Consider the following 23,809-nt stretch of genomic DNA (forward strand, 5'->3'; position numbering starts at 1 on the left):
CTACCAAAACTGGAACAGGAAGAAATAGAAAACCTGAACAGGCCAATAACCAGGGAGGAAATTGAAGCAGTCATCAAAAACCTCCCAAGACACAAGAGTCCAGGGCCAGATGGCTTCCCAGGAGAATTTTATCAAACGTTTAAAGAAGAAATCATACCTATTCTCCTAAAGCTGTTTGGAAAGATAGAAAGAGATGGAGTACTTCCAAATTCGTTCTATGAAGCCAGCATCACCTTAATTCCAAAGCCAGACAAAGACCCCGCCAAAAAGGAGAATTACAGACCAATATCCCTGATGAACATGGATGCAAAAATTCTCAACAAGATACTGGCCAATAGGATCCAACAGTACATTAAGAAAATTATTCACCATGACCAAGTAGGATTTATCCCTGGGACACAAGGCTGGTTCAACACCCGTAAAACAATCAATGTGATTCATCATATCAGCAAGAGAAAAACCAAGAACCATATGATCCTCTCATTGGATGCAGAGAAAGCATTTGACAAAATACAGCATCCATTCCTGATCAAAACTCTTCAGAGTGTAGGGATAGAGGGAGCATTCCTCGACATCTTAAAAGCCATCTATGAAAAGCCCACAGCAAATATCATTCTCAATGGGGAAGCACTGGGAGCCTTTCCCCTAAGATCAGGAACAAGACAGGGATGTCCACTCTCACCACTGCTATTCAACATAGTACTGGAAGTCCTAGCCTCAGCAATCAGACAACAAAAAGACATTAAAGGCATTCAAATTGGCAAAGAAGAAGTCAAACTCTCCCTCTTCGCCGATGACATGATACTCTACATAGAAAACCCAAAAGTCTCCACCCCAAGATTGCTAGAACTCATACAGCAATTCGGTAGCGTGGCAGGATACAAAATCAATGCCCAGAAGTCAGTGGCATTTCTATACACTAACAATGAGACTGAAGAAAGAGAAATTAAGGAGTCAATCCCATTTACAATTGCACCCAAAAGCATAAGATACCTAGGAATAAACCTCACCAAAGATGTAAAGGATCTATACCCTCAAAACTATAGAACACTTCTGAAAGAAATTGAGGAAGACACAAAGAGATGGAAAAATATTCCATGCTCATGGATTGGCAGAATTAATATTGTGAAAATGTCAATGTTACCCAGGGCAATATACACGTTTAATGCAATCCCTATCAAAATACCATGGACTTTCTTCAGAGAGTTAGAACAAATTATTTTAAGATTTGTGTGGAATCAGAAAAGACCCCGAATAGCCAGGGGAATTTTAAAAAAGAAAACCATATCTGGGGGCATCACAATGCCAGATTTCAGGTTGTACTACAAAGCTGTGGTCATCAAGACAGTGTGGTACTGGCACAAAAACAGACACATAGATCAGTGGAACAGAGTAGAGAATCCAGAAGTGGACCCTGAACTTTATGGGCAACTAATATTCGATAAAGGAGGAAAGACTACCCATTGGAAGAAAGACAGTCTCTTCAATAAATGGTGCTGGGAAAATTGGACATCCACATGCAGAAGAATGAAACTAGACCACTCTCTTTCACCATACACAAAGATAAACTCAAAATGGATGAAAGATCTAAATGTGAGACAAGATTCCATCAAAATCCTAGAGAAGAACACAGGCAACACCCTTTTTGAACTCGGCCATAGTAACTTCTTGCAAGACACATCCACGAAGGCAAAAGAAACAAAAGCAAAAATGAACTATTGGGACTTCATCAAGATAAGAAGCTTTTGCACAGCAAAGGATACAGTCAACAAAACTCAAAGACAACCTACAGAATGGGAGAAGATATTTGCAAATGACATATCAGATAAAGGGCTAGTTTCCAAGATCTATAAAGAACTTATTAAACTCAACACCAAAGAAACAAACAATCCAATCATGAAATGGGCAAAAGACATGAACAGAAATCTCACAGAAGAAGACATAGACATGGCCAACATACACATTAGAAAATGCTCTGCATCACTTGCCATCAGGGAAATACAAATCAAAACCACAATGAGATACCACCTCACACCAGTGAGAATGGGAAAAATTAACAAGGCAGGAAACAACAAATGTTGGAGAGGATGTGGAGAAAAGGGAACCCTCTTACACTGTTGGTGGGAATGTGAACTGGTGCAGCCACTGTGGAAAACTGTGTGGAGGTTCCTCAAACAGTTAAAAATATACCTGCCCTACGACCCAGCAATTGCACTGTTGGGGATTTACCCCAAAGATACAAATGCAATGAAACGCTGGGACACCTGCACCCCGATGTTTCTAGCAGCAATGGCCACGATAGCCAAACTGTGGAAGGAGCCTCGGTGTCCAACGAAAGATGAATGGATAAAGAAGATGTGGTTTATGTATACAATGGAATATTACGCAGCTATTAGAAATGACAAATACCCACCATTTGCTTCAACGTGGATGGAACTGGAGGGTATTATGCTGAGTGAAGTAAGTCAGTCGGAGAAGGACAAACATTATATGTTCTCATTCATTTGGGGAATATAAATAATAGTGAAAGGGAAAATAAGGGAAGGGAGAAGAAATGTGTGGGAAATATCAGAAAGGGAGACAGAACGTAAAGACTGCTAACTCTGGGAAACGAACTAGGGGTGGTAGAAGGGGAGGAGGGCGGGGGTGGGAGTGAATGGGTGACGGGCACTGGGTGTTATTCTGTATGTTAGTAAATTGAACACCAATAAAAAAAAAAAAAAAAAAAAAAAAAAAGTTTGAAAATAATAGAATGAAAATATGTAACAGGGAAATGCCAACAACAGCAACAAATAAATCTATGAATATTAATATTAGTGATACTAGAATTGATGACACCAAAAGCTATAATCTACAAAAAAAGATGATAATCATGAAACTTAATGTAACTAAGCTCCTAAAGTTATCAACAAGTACAAGTATACATTAACAAATTCATGTTATGATAGATACTTATCTAATGGATCAGTAGATCAAATAAACCAAAATAAAAAAGAATATGAAGCATATGAATAACACAGTTAATGCACTTTATCAAATAATTGTATTTATGATTTTATTTCCAGACTCTTATTCCCAATTCAGAAACAAATTCTGTTCAAATACCTGTGAAATGTTTGCGAAAATTGGACATATATTAAATTCAAAGAAAGTCTCCATGTTTTCCAAAAAACAAACAGATCACTTTTTTCTAATCATATCATAAAATTAGAAAATAATGAGCCAAAAATTTACCCAGTTCATGGAAACAACAAAGAAACAGGAGAAGCAGCTTGGTTTCCCAGAAAACAAAATACAACGCCTTTAAACTTTTAAAAAAGATGTTTAACCTCAAAGTCATAGACATGAAAATTTTAAAACAATAAGACAACTTTGTTGGGGAAAGACTACAAGTTTGATGGTATACAGCATGTTGAAACAGAATTCTTTTACAGCTGGTGGCGTAAGTTGAGGCAATTCTTAGCAATACCTAACAAATGTTACATTTATGTTCCCTATGGCTGAGTAATTTCACTTAACGGAATTTTTTTCAGATAGTGTTTTACATGAGCACAAGGATTTTCACTGCAGCCAGTGTTTATAATAGCAAAAATATGAAAACTCACTAGATTTCCACTAATAAAGTACCAATGACTTGCAACTCAAAAAATAGAGGTTCTGATGTGAAACAGTCTGTAAGATGTCTTAGAAAATAAAAATGCAAGTTATAGAGCAGTTTTATAGTGTATTGCAGTTTATAAGAAATGGGGCAGACATTTCAAAGATGTCCTTGTGTAATTTTTATTTGATTTTTTAAAAATGTCTCCGCACATCGGGCTCCACTCAGCAGGGAGTCTGCTGAAAGATTCTCCTCCCCCACGTCCTACCCCTCCCCCCTGCTCATTCTCTTTGTCTCTCTCAAATAAATAAATCTTAAAAAAAAAAAAATTAGTGAAAAATTGATTTGAAAAGACTAATGTAAGTGATATAAAATTTATAAATGCATAGCTTTGGTAATTAAAAAGTCAAGAAAATGCAGGTTAAGATCTATATGTTACTCACCTTCTTCTTTATAAAAATGAGAAAATTATACTACCTAAATATCCAAAACAAGGGCCTCATTAGGTAAATTTATTAATATTACAATTGAATTTTATTCATTCATTTCATTCTAATGACATAGAAAATGTTTATAGCATTGAATGGAAACAGGTATACAACACTGAATGTTTAGTATGATCTTAACTTTTTACAAAAATTCATAGGAAGAGCCTGCAAAAAAATATATTGAAAGTGAACAGTGTTATAGATTTATAGAGATTTATGAGCTATAGATTTATGAATGATTTTTATCTGTTTCTTTATACTTTTCAAAATGTGTGCTCCTTAAAATTTCTAAAATTGCTCTTACGCTTTTAAATTGGAAAAGGGAAAAAAAGTTTTAAAAGATCTATTCCTCTTTTCTTCCCAATCTGTAGTTCAGTTTACAGTAAAGTAGTAATACCCCTTCACTTAGAGACACCCTATGTCTGGTGGACAGAAATCAACCTGCATGAGAGATGAGTTGCAATTCTCTGTCTAGGCTAATGGGTGTGCCAGTGATGCTCTGAGCACTATTTATGTTTTTCATAATCAAATGAAGTTTCCAGTTTCATTATTTACCTCCTAGTAGGATTTTGCCCCATTATGCTAACACTTGGAGGTTTGGGGTTTTGTTTATTTGGGTTTTGCCTAAAAGTTAAACCAGTATACCATTCCATTTTCTAGCTATGAGTAATACTACTGAGCTGCATAATGAAATTACATACTATTTGTGTGATTTATAAGAGGTAATATATGTTTTACAAAAGATAATGACTTAGAAAATTTGGCCTACTTCACCTTTAATTGGGTTGTTTTGTGTTCTGTGATTATTTAAATTTTGTATTGATTTCTTTGGGGTAGAGTTTGTTCCCTTTAGAAATGGTTGAGACATGTTTATGTTGATGATTGGTAGTTATGAAACAAAAGAATTTGGGTTGACAAGCTTAATTAGTAGAAAGATTGGGATATTGAACTGAGTTCAAATAAATAACTCAACCTCATAAAACAGACATTCCAAAAAGCATATGCTTCCCTCGAAAGTCAACAAAAAATAGACACATTTTAATAAATCCTTTGGTAACTCTCTGTATCTCCTGTCTTTCTACAGAAAGAAGCAATTCCGGTATCTGCTAGAAACCAAAGGGAAAAAACCTGGGCTTGTCAATGAAGAAAACAGCGACAGCAAAAGACTTGTAGGAGAAAACACAAACCGTGCTACGCTAAATTATACAACAAGAGACTTTTATAACGAAAGGCTGGAGGTAAAACCACCATCAGTCTTTGGGATCTGGTGCCTGGATATCTCCCACCAAATGTACAGTCTTGGCGGCTGTACCTTCCCCCCCTTTAATCAGTGGCAGAGATAGCATGTCTGTGTCCTGGAAAGTTAGCCAGCCTTACATTGTGTACAGCTGGAGACAGTAGGCACAATGGTGTTAGGAAGAAGTAGAGCCCATAGTTCCAGTATCTTTATTTCAGTAGGAAAAAAGAGCATTCCAAAGAAATCTCTACCAAAAATCTAGACCAAAGTGGACCAAGGGTTCTGATCTGTCTGAATTAAGGCAAGAGATACGGGCTTGCCGTGAGTACTTCACTGGCCCATGTCAGGTTGCATCCTTGGTGTTCTCATTCACTGCTTTTCATTCTCCTACCCCATTGACTTCTGCATCCTTAATTGCAGGATATCATTTTAACCTTTTCTGTCTCCACTAGAAAAGCTGGAACTAATCCTTACTTGTGTTCAGAGGTTTGTTTGAGGAATATAATGTTAGGGTGCTGCAAGGAAGCCTCATAGGAGCTACAAAGAAGAAAAGTATGCAGGGCCTGCCTTGTTGGAACTCATAAGAAAGCTGAAGAAACAAATCCTCAAAGTAACAATAGAATGTGAAGTTTCTGCAAGAGATTTTGAGGGGACTGAGGGCAAAAGCAAGACAGAGAGCAGGAAGCACTGATGGAGCATCTTTAATGTGCAGGGCACCATAAGTTATATTTATAGAACTCACACAGCTTTTATATATGTAATATATAATTATAACATATATATATATATATATATATATATATATATATATATATACACACACACACACACACACACACATATTTATATGGCAGAGAAATGGCCAGGCAAGTGGTTTTCAGATGGTTTTTTAACAGCCATGGGACTCTTTATTCAAACCATATTGTAACTAAAAGCCAGTGTGTCAAAACAGCAGAGCAGCTGTTGTTGTCCAGGGAAAAGGGGGGCTTCAGAGCTTCATTTGATTGGATCATCTACTCTTTTCCTTTCCCCTCATTTTACCCTCAATCCTGAAGCATCTCTTCGGAACCCATAGGGCTCTAAGGATTACAGCTTAAAAATAAATGCTTGAAAACTCAATGCCATTGATATTTTTATAGCATTCTAAAAGGTGTTCAGATTCTGCTTTAAATTCCTCTAGACCAAAAAGGATGACTGCTTCATGAGGTTTTGCTTTTTATGTGAACAGCTCCATTGCTGAAGAAATTCTTATCCATGTGAGGCTGAAATCTGCCTCCTAATAACTTTGAATTCATGATCCTAGAACCATATTTTGTAGAAAAGACAATTAGTCCCTTTCTCATGAAAACTCTTTAAATACTTAAAGTTAATACCTTGAAGTCCCCAATCCCACCCTGCCCACCACATTCATGCTTTCACTCATTCAAAAATGATGGTTAAGCACCTCTCACACACACTATTGGAGCTATAAGAAGTCACTGTCCTTATCCTCACAGATTTCACATCCTAATGGAGGAGATAGACATATACAGGGATGGGTATAAATCAGTATATCAAGAGAGTAGAGGAAAGATATCTTACCTAGATCAAGCGAGGCTTTCTAGAGAAGAAGCTTCCTGATTCCAGTCTTAAATGATAAAATGTAGCTGTATGCAAAGGGAAAAGGACAATTCTGAGAAATAGCAAAGTATGAATAAAAGGCATAGAAGCATAAAATAGACAATCACAGAACCAGGAAGTTTGAGCAGTTCAGTCTTCAGAAGCACAGAGATTGAGATAGTGTATGATAAGAGACTAGAAGGATAGTAAGATGGCTATGTGAGAGAATTGAATATAATCTTTGGCCCGTGGGAGCTTCCTGATGTGGTCAAAACAGGAAAATGAAAGCCAAACTGACAAGATTACAAGTCCTTGTCTTCTAGAAGGCACTCGGTTCCGTGAGCCAAAAATTAATACTAATTTCAATAAATGACATTTAGAAAAATATCAAAGAACTGCATGCAAGACAAGAACAATTTCATAGAGAAATCAACCAACTCTTTAAAGACAGACAATTCCAGTGATTTTTAAATTGTTCAAGAGTATTGAAAAAGAAGGAAAACTTCTCTGTTTTTCTTTTAAGGCAGACAGTATAACATTGAATCTAAAACCTGCGAGGATTGGCACAGAAAAAGAAAAGCCAGACCCAAAACCTAACAATATTGGTGATGCAAAAATCCTTTTAAAAAAGAGGGGAAGTATCAAAACTATAGCAGAACATTAAATGAATAAAAAAACATTACAGCCAAGTGTAGTTTCTTCTAGGAATACAAGGAAGATTCCTATCAGTAGATTGATCTAAGGTGAGAAGCTGTGGTTATTTCTGTAGACATTGAAAAGCCATTTCACACAATTCAACATCCATCCTAAATTTTTTTAAATCAGCAAATAGGATAAATAGAAATTGGATCATGCTTCATGAGGAAACTCCAGAAACATTAGCATTAATTAATGGTAGGTAGAATTTTGAGTAAGATACTCTCCATGATTCCCACACCCTGGTATCCACACTCTTGTATCATCCCCCTCGTAAATGCAGGTAAAAGGTGTGACTTGCTTTTCACCAATGGAATATGGCAAGGGTAAAGGGATTTTGCTGATATAATTAAGGTCTCTGATCAGTTGACTTTGAATTAATGGAAAGGGAGATTATCCTGCGTAAGCTTGACCTAATCAGGCAGGTCCTTTAAAAGAGGATTCCAGCTACTGCTGGCCACCATGCGAGAGGGTCACATAGCCAAGAACTGCAAGAAGCTCCTAGGAGCTGATAGCAGCAAGAAAAATGGGGCTTCAGTTCTACAACTGTAAGGAACTGAGTCCTGCCAACCAATAGCACCTGGGTTTGTAAGATGACCCAAGCTTTAGAAAGGAACACAGTCTGACTAACATCTAGACTACAGCTTTGTGACGTCCTGAGCAGAGCACCGGGCTCGGCTGTGCCTGGATTTCTGATGCATGGAAACTGTGAGATGATAGATAGCTGTTGTTTTAAGCCACTGAGTTTGAGGTAATGTGCTGCACGACAGTAGAACCCTAATGCATCACTGAAGTCAGCTTCAAGACAAGGATGTCCCATCTCGCCATATTATTCATCGATACAGACCATGCGAAGAGGCAAGAGAAAGAAATTAGTGGTAACTTGAAAGAAAGGAAGTGAACTTACTATTTGCATACAATAGTATTGAATCTCTGGAAATCCCAAGATAGTTGAGAAACTATAAAAAGCTGTAAGAAAATTCACTAATGAAGAGAAATCAACAGCTTCGATGTAAGTAAATAACAACTAGGAAGAAAAGACCCAGATGACAGCAGCAACACAAAAAGCTAAAATATCTAGTAATTAACTAATAAATATGCATGATTTCTGTGAAGAATTTAAAACATTAATGAAGCACAACAAAGATTTATACAAATGGAAAAACCTTACCATGTTTTGGATAAGAAGGATCTAAAGCAAAATGTCAGTTTTCCTTAAGTTAATTTTAAAATTTAATATGATCTCAATAAAAATGCCAAAAATTTTCATTGAGGTTTTTAAAGACAAGTTGATCCTATGGTACATGTGGGAAAAGCATAAAAACTCTGAAAAAGAATATTAGAATACTAATATTGAGAATATTGAGAATACTACTAGGTGTTAAGTTATAAAGTCATATCAGGGCAGCCCGGGTGGCTTAGCGGTTTAGCACTGCCTTCAGCCCAGGGCGTGAGCCTGAAGACCTGGGATCGAGTCCTACGTCAGGCTCCCTGTATGGAGCCTGCTTCTCCCTCTGCCTGTGTCTCTGCCTCTCTCTCTGTGTGTGTCTCTCATGAATAAATAAATTAAAAAAAAAAACAATAAAGTCATATCAGTTAAAATAGCATGGTCATAAAAAGATAATCTAATGGGACAGAATAGAAAATTCAAGTATAAATTCAAATACAAAAGAAAATTTATTAAGAATAATCTCAAGTCATGTGGACTATCTAATAAATGACTTAGGAATAATTAGGGAATTAAGGGAAACAAGCTAGATTCAAATATATCAGCATAAATTCTAAATGGGTCAGAGATTTTAAAGTTTATAATAAAAATATAAAAGTTCTTCAAGAAACTCTAGAAAATTTATGTGTGGCATTGGCATGAAAAAAACCTTTAAGTGGGGAGAATAAGCAAAGACAAAAAAGAAATGAAAAAAAAATTATTTGCAACTAATCTTCCTAAATGATAAAGAACTTTTAGAAATCAGTAAGAAAAGGGGCCAACAACCAAATACAGGCTATGTTACCTATTTAAAAAATAAACTTAAAGTAATATACCATATACCATAACAATAAATACAGTAGGAATGAGGAATAAAATATGTATAAGCCCTCCATGGAGAATATTATGAAATTTTATTGAAAAACATGGAAGGATAACTAAACTAAATTTCTGTTCAAGGACAGAAATTTTCTACATGGGAAAGATTCTTCCTAAATCCATCCATAAATATAATGCAATCCTAATCAAAATCTGGACAGGGATATTGTAGAATGTCACCAGTTGATCCAAAAGGTATCTGATAGAGCAAAGAACTTAAAATACATAAGAGTAAAAGTGGGGAAAACTCGCCTCACCAGATATCAAGGATTATTGTAAAACTATAGTAATTGAGGCAGCAAAGGAATAAATAAATAGGCCTGGGAACAAAATAGAGAGCCAGAGCTATCCCATGTATATGAAATACATATATCCCACATATATGGGGATATAGATAGGTATTGTAGATAGTAAAGACAATTTAATAAATGGTCCTGAGGAAATTGCATATCAAATGAGAAATGCAAATGAGAAATGCATGTTGAACCCTTACTTCACACCATGCAACAAAAATGAACTTCAGGTCAAATGGAAACCCAAGTATGAAAAGCAAAACTTTAAAGTTTTCATTGAAAATGTAGGTGAAAATCTTTATGACCTTGATTAAATAGACTGATTTTCTAACACCTGAAGGGTACAAAACTAGAAGAAAAAAATGTCATAAATTTGACAAGATCATTGTTTTGTTTTTTAACAAAGGAGTAGTTTCCGTGGAGTGGATGCAGAGTCTCCGTTGAAGTGGTTTGAGCAGAAAATAAGCAATCAGAAAGTAAGGACAGGGAATGTTGACTGCCATTTTGAGAAATGTCAAAGGGAGAAGGAATCTGAAGCCACATCATTTTGGAAAGAAAACTTGGCCGGTAGGAGACGGGGATGTGAGAAACTGATTCTACCACTTACTACCTGAAAGACCTTGCCCTGGTCCCTTAATCACACCCTTGACTTACAGTCTAGCATTCCTACATGTAGACCCTGCTCCTCACCTATTGAAAAATATTTAGATCATGGCAGCATAGAGTGCTTAGTCAGTCTCTCTCTCTCCGGTGTATCCTGAGTTGTTGAGGGAATTTAATTATAGTGAGTTCCTCACAAATCAGGCTAAGCAGACCTTCCCATTAAAAATATGATGTGTATAATTATACATACGACATGTATAATTCTGTTGCTTGATAGCTGCCCCATCCATGCTCCTGACTCATTTTTATAAAGACCTAAGATGGATGTAGAGTTGGAGAGCTGACAGGGACTAGTGATTCCAGTCCCGTTCTTAGACAGATGAGGAAGACTGGAGACTCAGATGAACTACTCTGGATCGCATGGTGAGTTACGGACGGGGCTGCCTCTAGAACTCAGACCTGCTGATTACTGACTGTGGACTCTCACGGTATATCATGCCGTTTTCTGAAGTCTTCCTCACCACAAAAGGTGCTCTCTTCTCTGAACACTGATTAGATTTGCTGTCTAACCATCTCATTCAGCACTTAGTTACTGTTTAATATTTTTTACTTAATATTTCGTATGTGTAGGCCATACACATACATACACTAGTCTCTCCAGCTAGTCTGTAGGTCCTTCAAAGACTAGAGTTTTCCCTGGGTAAGGATTTAGTAGATGATGTGTAATCCTCAGTGAGTCAACTTGTGTTGACCTTAGTTTCCCATTTACGAGATGGAGATGTGAATTCTATCCCAGTACAAGTACCATTATAGCTAAACTTGCTCCACAACAAATCTCATCTCTGGCCTGCTTTTTTTCCAAACCATCTTCATGACAACAAAGTAGTTTTAGTTTAATGAAATAAATAATTCTATGCAGAGTTCATCTCATCAGGATTGAACTTGTACAATACTTGCTTTATGAACCCCACTGGGATACCATGGGATAGGAAAAAAAATAAGTATATGAAAGCATTTGAGAATGGAAAAAGCATTATTCAAAGAGCAATAACTCCTTGACGGGTCAGGGCAAGAGAGGTATCTCTAATGTGCTTTTAACAGGATCGTTCTGGACAGGCAGAGTGAGTCGTCCTGGCAGATACCTGATGAGTTTAGAGTATACTTCATGGAGATGGGAGTAATTGGCTTGGAGGAGAGAGGAAATGATGAAGTAAAACTGCTTTCAAACACAGTTACTGAATTAAGGGTTATTATGGCAGATGCAATTCTGTAGCAACATGTTTATAAAGAAGTGATAGAAGGAGCCTATAGCAAGAAATTTTAAAGCACCAAAAATTTCACTATGCCAATTACAAAAAGTTTAATTTGTATCATGTATAAATTATTTAACAAAATACATCATTTAAAAATTCTTCACATTTGTGTTATTACTAAACTTACTGTAAAAATTTTTTAGTATTACTGCTAGGACTTTCTTTTTTAAAAAGCTCAAAATTTGGGGGTGCCTGGGTGGCTCAGTTGGGTAAGCGACCGACTGTTGATATCAGCTCAGGTCACGATCTCGGGGTTGTGGGATGAAGCCCCTCATTGGGCTTGGCTGGGCATGGAGCCTGCTTAAGATCTCTCTCCCTCTGCCCTTTCCCCCATAAATAAATACATACATACATACATACATACATACCTCAAATTGTGTTTTAAGAAACTCAGCAATGTGTAAAAGAGTCGTTCATTAAATATGCTGTATGCCTTCTATTTGTGTAAATGTATTGCACATTGTAAAATATTGCTTGTTTCAGCTATTGATCAATCTCTGGTGATTCACACTTGTCTTTCTCCCTGGTAGCCCCTGCGTAACCCAGATTTACTGAGTGTTAAAAGGGAACAGCTCAATGCTGTTCTCATCAACAAGCTAACTTAGTGCAGGTGACTAAGTCCCAGGCCATATTTCAGAGTTAAAGAAAGTTAGGTTCATCGGAGAAGTAGCCAGCTGGAACCATTTGTTATTTATCGCTCATCACAATCTGTACATATTTTTATACGAGGTCAACTCATGACCAGTTGTTTTTAGCACATGATCTAAATCAGGTCGGCATGTTGACCCCTGAATGGTGAGTGATTATTTAGAGAAATCTTACATGTCATAAAAAAATTTCCAAAAAATACGCCTTTGTTAGGGAAAGTTAGCAGCAATTGGGGCTCATCATTAAGTTATGTTAATTAGTCAAGAATCTAAAACATGTTTAGTTGCTTTAAAAATTGTAAAAATGTGGAAAGGGAAGAGAAATAAAAAAAGGGAAGAAAAAACACTCATGGCCTCACAACCCAAAGGCAATCTTAATGATACTTCAATATAATTTCTTTCAATAATTTTTATACCTTTCCTAACTTTTTTATGAAAATTTCAAACATACAGCAAAGTTAAAAGAATTTTACAGTAAATACCCATACACTCAAACCTAGATTCTGCTATTAATACTGTACTATAGTGTCCTTGCTTTGTTACATAGCTATACATTGACCTGTCCTCTCTTCATCATCAATCCACCTTATATTTTTTAATTCACTTCAAAGTAATTGCAGACATTAGCATGCCTAAGTAATTCAGCATGCATATGATTAATCAGAGTTCAGTATTTGATATAGTTTCTTCTTTTGGGGTAAAATTTATATACATGTGTGTAACCCAATCTATCAAAATTTTATTTTGTATTTTTTTCCATTTAACATTATAATGTATTTCCCTTGTTATTACAAGTCTTTGTAAGTATAATTTTATGACAATATCTGTTGATACTTTAACTCTTCAATACATCTTGAAATTATTTTGGTATTTTGAGTTGGAGGTTTCAATATTTTTTTTTCCAAATTAAACGTATTGTCTCATTGACATTTATTATTTATTTCCTCCTTCATTGATGTAAATTGCTTTCCTCTAATTCCGATTGTCTGATCTATTCCATTAATTTTTCCGTATATATTATGGCACTTTCCATCATCATGCCTTAATACTCCTCACAAGTATGAATAGCCAAAATAAATGTTGAATTCTTATGTTGAACATATGGCTTCATTTCAGCTGCTAGGGTGAAATTGAGGCCCAATGCCTGCCTGAATAGCTTTAGGCCCCAAATTCCCCTGTTGTGTTTCAGACCCAGATTTTTCATTTGCAGACTTCCAGACCCATAGGTTGAGCAGGAGCACCGTTTCTCTCAAGGCCAAGTTCTGGGTCTCAGACTTATGTATATTTCCTCTTACTCCTTGTACATTTTTCCCCAACCTTGTCCAAACGGTCTAGGCTACTGAATCAAGTGCAGTGCCACTACACAATTTCCTAAAATATAGACCGAATTCAGAGTATGGTGTTTCAGGTATGCATATGGATATTAACTGGCCCTATACCAATTAAGATTGTCAGTATCAGTGCCCTGATAGACTTACCACTAGAAGCCATGAATCTGTGCATTCATCTGTCTTGTGTGAGGTAAACTCCCTTAACTGAGAAGGGAGAAAGTCTACCAACAGAGAAATGGTAGTTACGATCCAGGTGATTCCAGTAAAGAAACATACCTTCTAGCAGAGCTAACACAGGTAGGAGTGGACTGAGAAGTAGAGAGCTCCTTGTTGCTGTCTTTACTCAAACAGAGCTCTGTGTTAAGAGTTTCTAGAAAGTACTCCTGCTCTGAAGGGTGAGGCTTAGAACACATTATTTCCTGTTACTCTGGTTCAGCTAATTATTCTTTTGACTGTTTGATTAATTATGATTTGATGCAAAATTTTCTCTTTTTTTTTTAACAGGAAATAAAGGAAAAAAAGAAATTCTGCAAGATGTATATGGAGGACCTTGTGAAGGAAGCCACAGAAATCAATATGAAAAATGAGGCTCTGCAGAAGCTTTGGCCACAGATGTTCATTGAGCTTGTTAGGGACGCAGTCATAGAAATCCGCAATAAAAGTTCCTACATGAAGCTTTGCCTACAGCAGATAACTGACCAAAAATAGAAATGGCTTTTAGTTACAGTTGATTTTAGTGGTTTTGTGTTTTTGAAGGTTAAAAACAAGTAGGTTAAACATGTTGAAACAACACTATCCTACAAACTAGAAAGCCTAGCATCAAAGCACCACTGCCCACTATTCCTGTAGTTAAAGGGTAGGAAGGAAGGAAGGAAAGAGAGAGAGAGAGAGAGAGAGAGAGAAGGGAGGATTGACTTCCTCTGGAAGCTGACCAAACAACCCTTGGTGACTAAGCGATCTTGAGAACTAGCTGGGCCTTGCACCGCGTCTCCGGCTCTTGCTTCGTCTGGCGCCCCTGCTGTAGCCCAAAGCACGTAGTGCTTGCTCATGTTTTAGCATGAGTTGCTTCTACCTACTTGCACCTGATAATTTCCAGTTATTTGCTTTTTATTTCATGTCATGATTTCAAAGCCAAAAATACATTCTTTTTTATGAGTGAGGAATAAACTTATTAATAAATTAGTAAAAAAAAAAAAAGTGTTTGCCTCCTTCATCCACTCAGAAGTGTCATATTTCTTATATGTTCCTCTTTAGCTGAGTGGGAGCCCTTCTTTCACATACATAGGAAGAGGTTTCATTCTTCCAGGGATGCATCCACAGGGTTCGCGGGGTCAGTGTGGGCAGAAAATATGGAAATGAGTTCAGTGGAAGCAGGAAGAAAATGCTTTGTCTGAAGGGACCCCCAAGTGAGTGTGAAATGCAGTTATAAATCAGCAAATCTTCTCTGAAAAGGTTCTTTTTTCAGGTGTACCTGTACCTCAGAACTACTAGGGATTTGTGGGTGAAAGGTTCTAAGTTTTTCAATTCTGTTCGAAGATCAAACAGGTAAATATGACGTAAGCGGGGGTTTGTCTTCGTTCATGCTGGTGACAGGTCAATAAATAGGAATCCTCCAGTTTGCTCAGATTTTACCTGGCAGCTCTTAGGGCAGCAGGACCCCCAGGAGGTGCGACAGTGAGAGTGGCAGTTTCAGGACAACAAAGTCATACAGAAATGCTTGGAAGGTAAGCTTCCTGTGCGGTTCTAATGAGCTTAGTGCTCAAGCTTAGATGGTTAACAGTGTTTCAGAACGCGACCTTTTAAATCATACTGTCCTGGGTTTGTATGTATCTTGGTGCTTAAGCTACCAGTTTACTAGCTTGTGACCCATGTGAACCACACCTGCCACCTGCCACACCTACCTTCTGTGGTGTTGTGAGAAGCAATGAGAGCATGCATTGAAAGCATTCATCATGCCTGGCACACAGCGAACACCAGTGAATGAAGCTATTCTTCTAGAAACACGTTGAACCACAGAATTGGTGCGCCTGGACAGGCTGAACTATTACGGTTTCTTGATGGTCCTTCAGCCTTTCAAAATTAAAACAGATGAGCCATCTCATCTGGCTGGTAAAGGGTGATTTTTCTCAGGGTTTCTATCTTGTTTGATATGGAAGTGAGATCCCATTGAGAGGAGAGACAAAGATGTCTTATTCGTGGGCTTCAAGTAAAAGGACAAAACTTGTGATGCCTTGGGCATGATGTGGAGAACTTGCCCACTCGGGGCTCTGCAGGTGAATGGTCTGGCTGTTTAGTAAGTCTTGTCTCCAGCTTCCCGAATGCTGCCTCTTCTCCCCTAGCCCTCTCATCCCTGATGCTAAAGACCTCTGACCCGCATATTCACGGCATTCTTGGCTCTCCCCACTTATTCTGGGAATTCGAGGAACCTTGGGTCAGCACTCAATGACTTGGCAGCAAGCCTACAGGCACTGATGGCTCTACCCAGACCTAGTAATAGGGTTTCTGTTTTATTCCTGAAACCAAATCTTTTTATGCCCCAGTTCTAGTCATTTGGTTTCTCATCCCTTTGTACCTGAGCTCTCTCTTGCCTGCCCACACTATAGTCGATTGATTTCTGCTTCTTCAATCCTTATTTTGCCCGGTCCCAAACTCCCAACGGTTATGTCCTCCCATATAATTCCTATCCCCTGAAGCTCAACTTTCCCCCCAACCCATTTTGCTTGCTTGAGTTCCTAGGTATAGATAATCCCCAGATGAAAGGACAAGGGGACCTGAGTCTACTGGGTCTGGAATCCATTGAGGATCCTATGCTGTTAGTGGTGATTTCCTGGAACAAGGTGTCCTCTCTACTTGAGGTTTTCCAGGGTCTGTAGGAAAGAAGAGATGCACACCCCACAGTCTGAGACTCTCTAGGTCGGCATGTGCTGAGGGATTGCTTTTTTTTCCAAAAGGAATCTCAAGCAGAAACAGAATATTATGGTTGCTTCAAAATCAGAAATGTCTAGTATCCCCCATTTGGGGAGACACTGTCCCCCACGTTCTGCTTCAGCAGTTAAATGGTTAAATATGCCACTAGCTCTGAGGATGGTTGCTAAGGTTGCCATTGGATCTGAGGCTCCCTAGCTGTGCTACTGTCTGAGGACGTGCTGGTATCAGCCTCCCCCTTCCTAAGCTTCACTCCACTGAAGGCCTGGAACATGCGACAGCAAAGCCTTACCCTGCTCCCGATCTATTCCTGACCAGGGCAGGGAATCTACTGGGATTCACGTTCTCCTCCACTGATTAATAATAATAACAACAACTAAGATTGATTACTGTCTTGTATTATTATAAGCTCTTTACATGCTTTGTCTCATTTGATTTCCCAATGGGAGTTACCCCCATTTGAACATTTGAAAACTAAAGCCAGAGAGGTGAAAATCTCACCTAAGGGTATTTCAACCAATAAATAATAGACAGGACCTGTATTCATAGTAGCTGCTAGTCTTTTTTTTTTTTTTTTTAATTTTATTTGTTTATTTGAGAGCACAAGCAGAGGGAGGGGCAGAGGGAGAGGGAGAAGCAAGCTCCCCTCTGAGCAGGGAGCCCAGGTTGGGGCTCCATCCCAGGATCCTGGGACCATGACCTGAGCTTAACCAACTGAGCCACCCAGGCACCCCAGCCGCTGTTAGTCTTAAAAGATCTGGCATCTGAGTAAAATAAATGAAAGAGTGAAAAGAAAGGAAGAAAAAGAGAGAGGGTGGGAGGCAGGAAAGAAGGACAAAAGAACAAATGAAAGAACAGGCTAGTCAGCAAGGCAAAATGCAAAATAGAGCACAGAGAGACTGCTCAGGAAAAAAATGAAGTTTAAACCTTGAAGAACAAAGGTTAGTTTTTGTAAACTGCTTTTCTGGGTCAGCTGGAGATGAAATGGGTGCTATTGCCAAGAAGCCCAGAGCCAAGCTTGAAACTTGATCACAGCAACTGTGGTTAACCAGTATCGATGGAATATTTGTTATCTTTGATCCTGATTTTCTACTTATGTTTATGTGTTTTCCGGCTCATTGTATGTGTCTTTTGTTGCAAGCTACCTTGAATCCTTTGTGGAAAGAGGGTAAGGATATATGACTGAGCTAAAGTATACTCAAAGCTGCAAAGCTCCTATATTTCTTGGGCAATGGGATAGTTTACAGTTTCTCTTCAGGGGACAATGAAACTATTTACCCATCCCTCTACCAGTCTCTCTAAGCTTGAATTGGAGTTGACTTCTCTTTGTTTATCTTGAAATATTTCAAAATGCAGAGGTGCGTGTAGAGTAGTAGTATCTCAAGTAAATACCCTGTATCCACCACCAGGCACAACAGATATTAATATTTTTCCATGCTTGCTTCAGATTTAAAAAATAAAACATTGGACATAAAGATGGAGCCCCTGTGTACCTCATTCCTTTCCTAGAGGTAACCACTATTCTGTTCTTGAAGCTCATTATTCGTTCATACTTTCACACCATTTGTATTTATGCACTTAGGCATTGGGAGTTGAGTGGAGTTTTAAATATTTTTAAATTTTATAGAAATGGTATCATGCAGTGTGTATTTTTCTGTGCCTTCTTTTTTCCCCTACTCAGTTTTCTGTTTCTGGGTAGAGCTCCTCAGAAACATAACTGATAGGCATAAGCCTACTTTTTTTTTTTTTAATTACTGTTTGATATATTCAGTTGTTTGGCCAATAAGGGATTTACATATCCATTTTCCTATTGGTGAGTATTGAGTGATTTCTAGCTTATAATTATTACATGCTGCCTTGAATGTACTTGAATATATATGCTTTGAATATACATGTGAGTTTGGGGAGGTACATAATTACCAGTGGAATTTCTGGGTCATATGCACACATTCAATTGTATTAAATATTGTTAAACTGCTCTCTGGAGTGATTTGTATCAGTTGACATTCCCACAGAAGAGAATACAAGTTCCAGTTGTTCCACATACACATGACAATTAGATTTTCACATTTGCCATCTGATATATTATGCGAAGGATGTGTGTCCTTGATGGTGGCACTGTGTACAGAAGAGATTGCTCAAGGGCCTTTTCAAAAGATGAAATTTATGTACAGTGAAATGCACTTAAGAGTATAATTTGATTAATTTTGAAACTATAATCAACATCCCAATTAGGATACAAAACATTTTCATCATTTCAGAAAAATTCTCCTAGTCAGCCCTTGCCCTTCGCCCCAAACAACTGTTTTTCCTAATTTATTTCACTATTGATCAATTTTGTCTACTCAAGAACTTCTATAAATATAACCATACAGTATTTACTTTTTTGTGTTTGGCTGGTTTTACCCAACATAGTATTTTTGAGAATGGCCCATATTGTTTTATGTATCTGTAATTGATTATTTTCTCTTGCATAGTATGAAGATACCACAATGAGTTTATTGATTCTATAGGGCTATTATGAATAAAGACATTTTTATGCACATTTTTTTTTTGTTCAGTGTACCCGAACATTTTTAAGGTCAACTTTATAAGAAACATCTATACATTTTTATAAAAGAATGGTATAATTTTATACTCACTCTAGCAATGCACAGAGAGTTTCAGTAACTCCTTGTATTTGCTAACATTTGTTGTTGTGAAGCTTATTTTTTTTTATTTTTAGCTATTCTAGTGTGGTTTCTGGGTCATCTTTATTTTATTTTATGTTTACTGATGTCGATCACATTCACATTTGTGTGTGTTTTTAGTCATTTATATTTCTTTTATGAAGTAAATGTTTAAGTCTGGTACCCATTTTGAGAATTTGAATTGTATTTTTATTATTGAGTTATATGAGTTATTTATATGTTCTAGATATATTACTTTTGTTTTGAACCATGATAAAGTTCGACCTATCAACTTTTTTTTTTATGGCAAGTGCTTTTTTTTTAAGATTTTATTTATTTATGCATGAGACACACACACACACACACACACACACACACACAGAAGAGAGAGAAGCAGGCTCCATGCAAGGAGCTCGATGCAAAACTCGATCCCGGGTCTCCAGGATCAGGTGCTGGGCTGAAGGCGGCACTAAACCGCTGAGCCACCTGGGCTGCCCTGGCAAGTGCTTTTTAATGTTCTTTCGAAATAGTTTGCCTGCCCCAAATTTGCAAAGATATTCTTCTCTGCTTTTTTCTAGAAGCCTTATAGTTTTAGCTACTACATTTAGAAATATGACCCTTCTTGAATTAACTCTTGTGAATGCTGTAAAGGAGTGGTCAAATTTCATTTTCTTTTCCGTACAAGAACCCAGTTGTTCCAGCACAATATGGGGCAAAGAATGACTTTCTTCCATTGAATTGTCTTGGCAATTTGTTTTTGAGAATCAGTTGACCTACATATATGTGAGTCTCTTTCTAAACTTATATTCTTTTTCATTTTTCTTTTTTTACATAAACACCACACTGTCATGATTACCATAGCTCTGTAAAGTCTTGAAATAAGGTAACAAAGCTCCTTAAACTTTGGCCTTTCCAAAATTCTTTTGGCTACTCTAGCCCTTTGCATCGCCATATAAATTTTAGAATCAACTTGCCAATTTCTATAAAGAAAATGACTTTAGGGATTATTATTGAGATTGTATTGAATCAATAAATGAATTGGGGGAGGTGGACATCTTAATAATATTGAATCTTCCAATTCATAAATATGAGATATCTCTTCATTTATTTAGATCATTTTTCAGCAAAATTTTGTGGGTTTCAGTTTAAATTTTATTCTGAAATTTCTTTCTAAGCATTTCATTTTTTATATCTTAAAGATATTTTAAATTTTCATTTCTAATTTTTTGCTAATATATAGTAATATAATTTATTTACAGTTGATCCTTATTATTTGCAGATTTCTGTATTTGCAAATTCATCTCCTTGATGAATTACAAAATTTATTTGTAATTCCACCCAAAATCAATACTCAAAGTGCTTTCATGTTCATTCACAGACATGATCAGAATGATGAAAAATTTGAGCCACTCAAAATGAGCATGTTTCCAGCTGAGGTCAAGGAAGACAACATTCTTTTTTCAGTTGTCATAATGTAAACGAAGTGCCCTTTTTGTGGTATATGGAGTGTCACCTTCGTTGCATTATTATGTTTTTTGAGGATGACTTGTTTAAAAAGTGCCACCACCACCCCCACCCAACCCCCGCGCAGGATAGGCTGAACTGCTTTCTCATGTTCCTAAGCACAAGAAAGTTGTGATGTGCCTTATAGGGAAAATACATGTATTAGACAAGCTTTGTTCAGGCACGAGTTATAATCTGTTGGCCATGTGTTCAATGTTAATAAATCAATAACATATATTTTAAGAGATGTCTGTAAAAAAAACATATGTAAACAAGGTTACATATTGATTGATTGATAAAAATGTGTTAAGAGTCTCACAGGAATCTAACCCTCTAGTTTCTTTAGGAAAATGTCCAGCATTCACTAATTCATTGTTCGCAACTACTTAATAGAATACAGCTACAGTGAATAATGAGAATACACTATATTGACCTCATATCTATGTTCTATGTTCTATTAATCCTGGCAGTTTCTTTTGTGGATTCCTTAGGATTTTCCATATGAAAAAGCAGTAAGTCTACAAACACAATGTTACAACTTCCTTTCTCGTCTTTACACCCTTTATTTCCTTTTCTTTCTTTATTGCATAGGTGAAGACTATGAAGACTAAGTGTGTTCGTCATTGTTCCTAATCTTACAATAAAAGTGTTCAATATTTTACCATTATAAGGTTAACTATGGGTTACATAGACAGCCTTTGTTATGCTAAGGTAATTTCCCCTTAATTCTTAGTTTTCTGAAACACTTTAGCATGAATAAATATTGACTTTTATCAAATATTGTTCGACATCCATTAAAATAATCATATGACTCTTTTCCTTCATTCTATTAATGCCATTGATTACATTGATCAATTCCTAATGTTAAACCTACCTTGCATTACTAGAATAATAGAATGATATTCTTTAACATATTAGATTTTATTTACTGGTATTTGCTTAAAGGTATTTGTGTCTATGTTTATTAAGGATATTGGTCTGTAATATTTTTTCTGTTGCATCTTTTTCAGGTTTGGTATTAAAATTAAGCTGGCCTCATAGAACAATAGGAAAGTGTTCCCCTCTATTTTCTGAAAGAAGAACCATATCCTTTGAAATATATTCTAAATTTCCATATGATTCATTCTTTGACTCAGAGATTATTTAGAATTGTTTCAATCAGTTTCCAAGTATTTAGCCCCATTATGTGAGTAATACACCTTTTCATGTCCTGTTAGTATGTATGTGATGTCACCAGTATTAACATCTGAACCAAAGTTTGGCTTAAAGCTCCATCTTATTTCTGAAAGGTGACTATAACATCTGTATATATCATCTTAGGTCAAAATTCTTAAGCATGTTATTCAAACCATCTATCTTTTTCTTTTTTTCCCTGAGTTTGGTGCATCAATTATTGGAAGATTCAAAACCTACCAGTAAGATTGTGGATTTGTCTATTTCTCTTTGTGTTCTATTATTTTTTGCTGTATGCATTTAAGGGCATGCTTTTAGGTGCATATAAATTAAAAACTTACTGGTGAGGGATCCCTGGGTGGCGCAGCGGTTTGGCGCCTGCCTTTGGCCCAGGGCGCGATTCTGGAGACCCAGGATCGAATCCCACATCGGGCTCCTGGTGCATGGAGCCTGCTTCTCCCTCTGCCTGTGTCTCTGCCTCTCTCTCTCTCTCTCTCTGTGACTATCATAAATAAATAAATAATTAAAATAAATAAATAAAAAAAATAAAAACTTACTGGTGAGATGATGTTTTTGAAATTATGAGGTAATTCTCTTTCATATCTAGAAATTTTTTTGCCTCAAAGTCTATTTTGTTCAATATTAATGTAGCTAAACTAGCTTGCTTTTCATTAAGATTTGAATGAGATTTTTTATGCTTTAATTTCAATGTTTTTATATCTTTATGTTTTAGGTGGTATGTTTCTTTTACACAGCATGTAATTTATATTTCTATCCAATCCAACAATATAGCATTTTAAAAGGTAAATTTTGTTCATTTATAATTGCTATAATTATAAAATTGAGTTTAATCACTTCAATTTTTGCTTTTACTTATTTCACCTATTCTGTTTTGCAATTTTTTTCCTTTTCAATTGCTTCCCTTTGAATTACTGGGCATTGTTTAACTGTAAATTTTCCCTGTATGGATTTAGAAGTTATACACTCTGTTTCTATTTTTTGAGTGATTTCCATAAACCTTACAATATATATATATAATATAAATATATTTTATATTTACATAATAGACAATGAACTGAATGCTAAGGGTAAAATCATCACCAATTCAATAATTTTATATAGACTTACTAATGTATACACCTAATATTCACACTTTTATTTCTCATCTATTCATGTCAAATCATTTTACATGATTCCATTTACCCAGCATATTTATTTTCTTTTTCTTTTTTTTTTAATTCTACTTGTAGCAAGAATTACTATCAAACTCCACTCATTGGGCCAGAGACCCTTGTGGTGTTAGCGAAAAGACTTGCCCCTCATGTAGCACACTACCTACACTTGTGAGTTCATCGGCCAGCCAGTGGCCTCAACTCCAAGCTCTAACAATGTGCAGCATATTTATTTTCTTATCCTTTATTTGCACTGAAATCAGCTCACTATTTAAGTTTATGTTATTTGCATTAATTTAATATGTTCATCATTATTCTTGAACTTCAATAAGCCATTTTTGTGATTTGAGGCTAAACGCATTATAATAGAAATGATGAATACAAATTAAGAAAACTCACTCATTCAATAGGTATAGAGTACTTATGAGTATATGCCAGGCACTGTGCTGTGGCTAGGGATTTAAAGTAAGCAATAT

General features: G+C 36.5%; 1 protein-coding gene and 1 non-coding gene across 8 annotated transcripts in view; one reads left to right on the forward strand and one right to left on the reverse strand.

Annotated features, from left to right (window-relative positions):
• LRRC49 (leucine rich repeat containing 49) overlaps positions 1–18,136 on the forward strand; it is a 166,702-nt gene extending 148,566 nt beyond the window's left edge. For all 7 annotated transcript variants that reach the window (XM_077881715.1, XM_077881714.1, XM_077881716.1 and 4 more), the window contains 2 exons: positions 5,171–5,324; positions 14,396–18,136. In XM_077881715.1, the coding sequence (XP_077737841.1) occupies positions 5,171–5,324; positions 14,396–14,599 (358 nt within the window). In that variant the 3' untranslated portion in view covers positions 14,600–18,136. The remainder of the gene's footprint in view (positions 1–5,170; positions 5,325–14,395) is intronic.
• A 5,267-nt stretch (positions 18,137–23,403) lies between these two features.
• On the reverse strand, positions 23,404–23,558 carry LOC144303709 (small nucleolar RNA SNORA62/SNORA6 family). The gene has a single exon (XR_013370685.1). It is a non-coding gene; the product is annotated as a small nucleolar RNA SNORA62/SNORA6 family (small nucleolar RNA).
• Between the last annotated feature and the right edge of the window lie 251 nt (positions 23,559–23,809).

Source organism: Canis aureus, chromosome 32 (assembly GCF_053574225.1).
Source record: "Canis aureus isolate CA01 chromosome 32, VMU_Caureus_v.1.0, whole genome shotgun sequence".
In the NCBI taxonomy this organism is placed as follows: domain Eukaryota; kingdom Metazoa; phylum Chordata; class Mammalia; order Carnivora; family Canidae; genus Canis; species Canis aureus.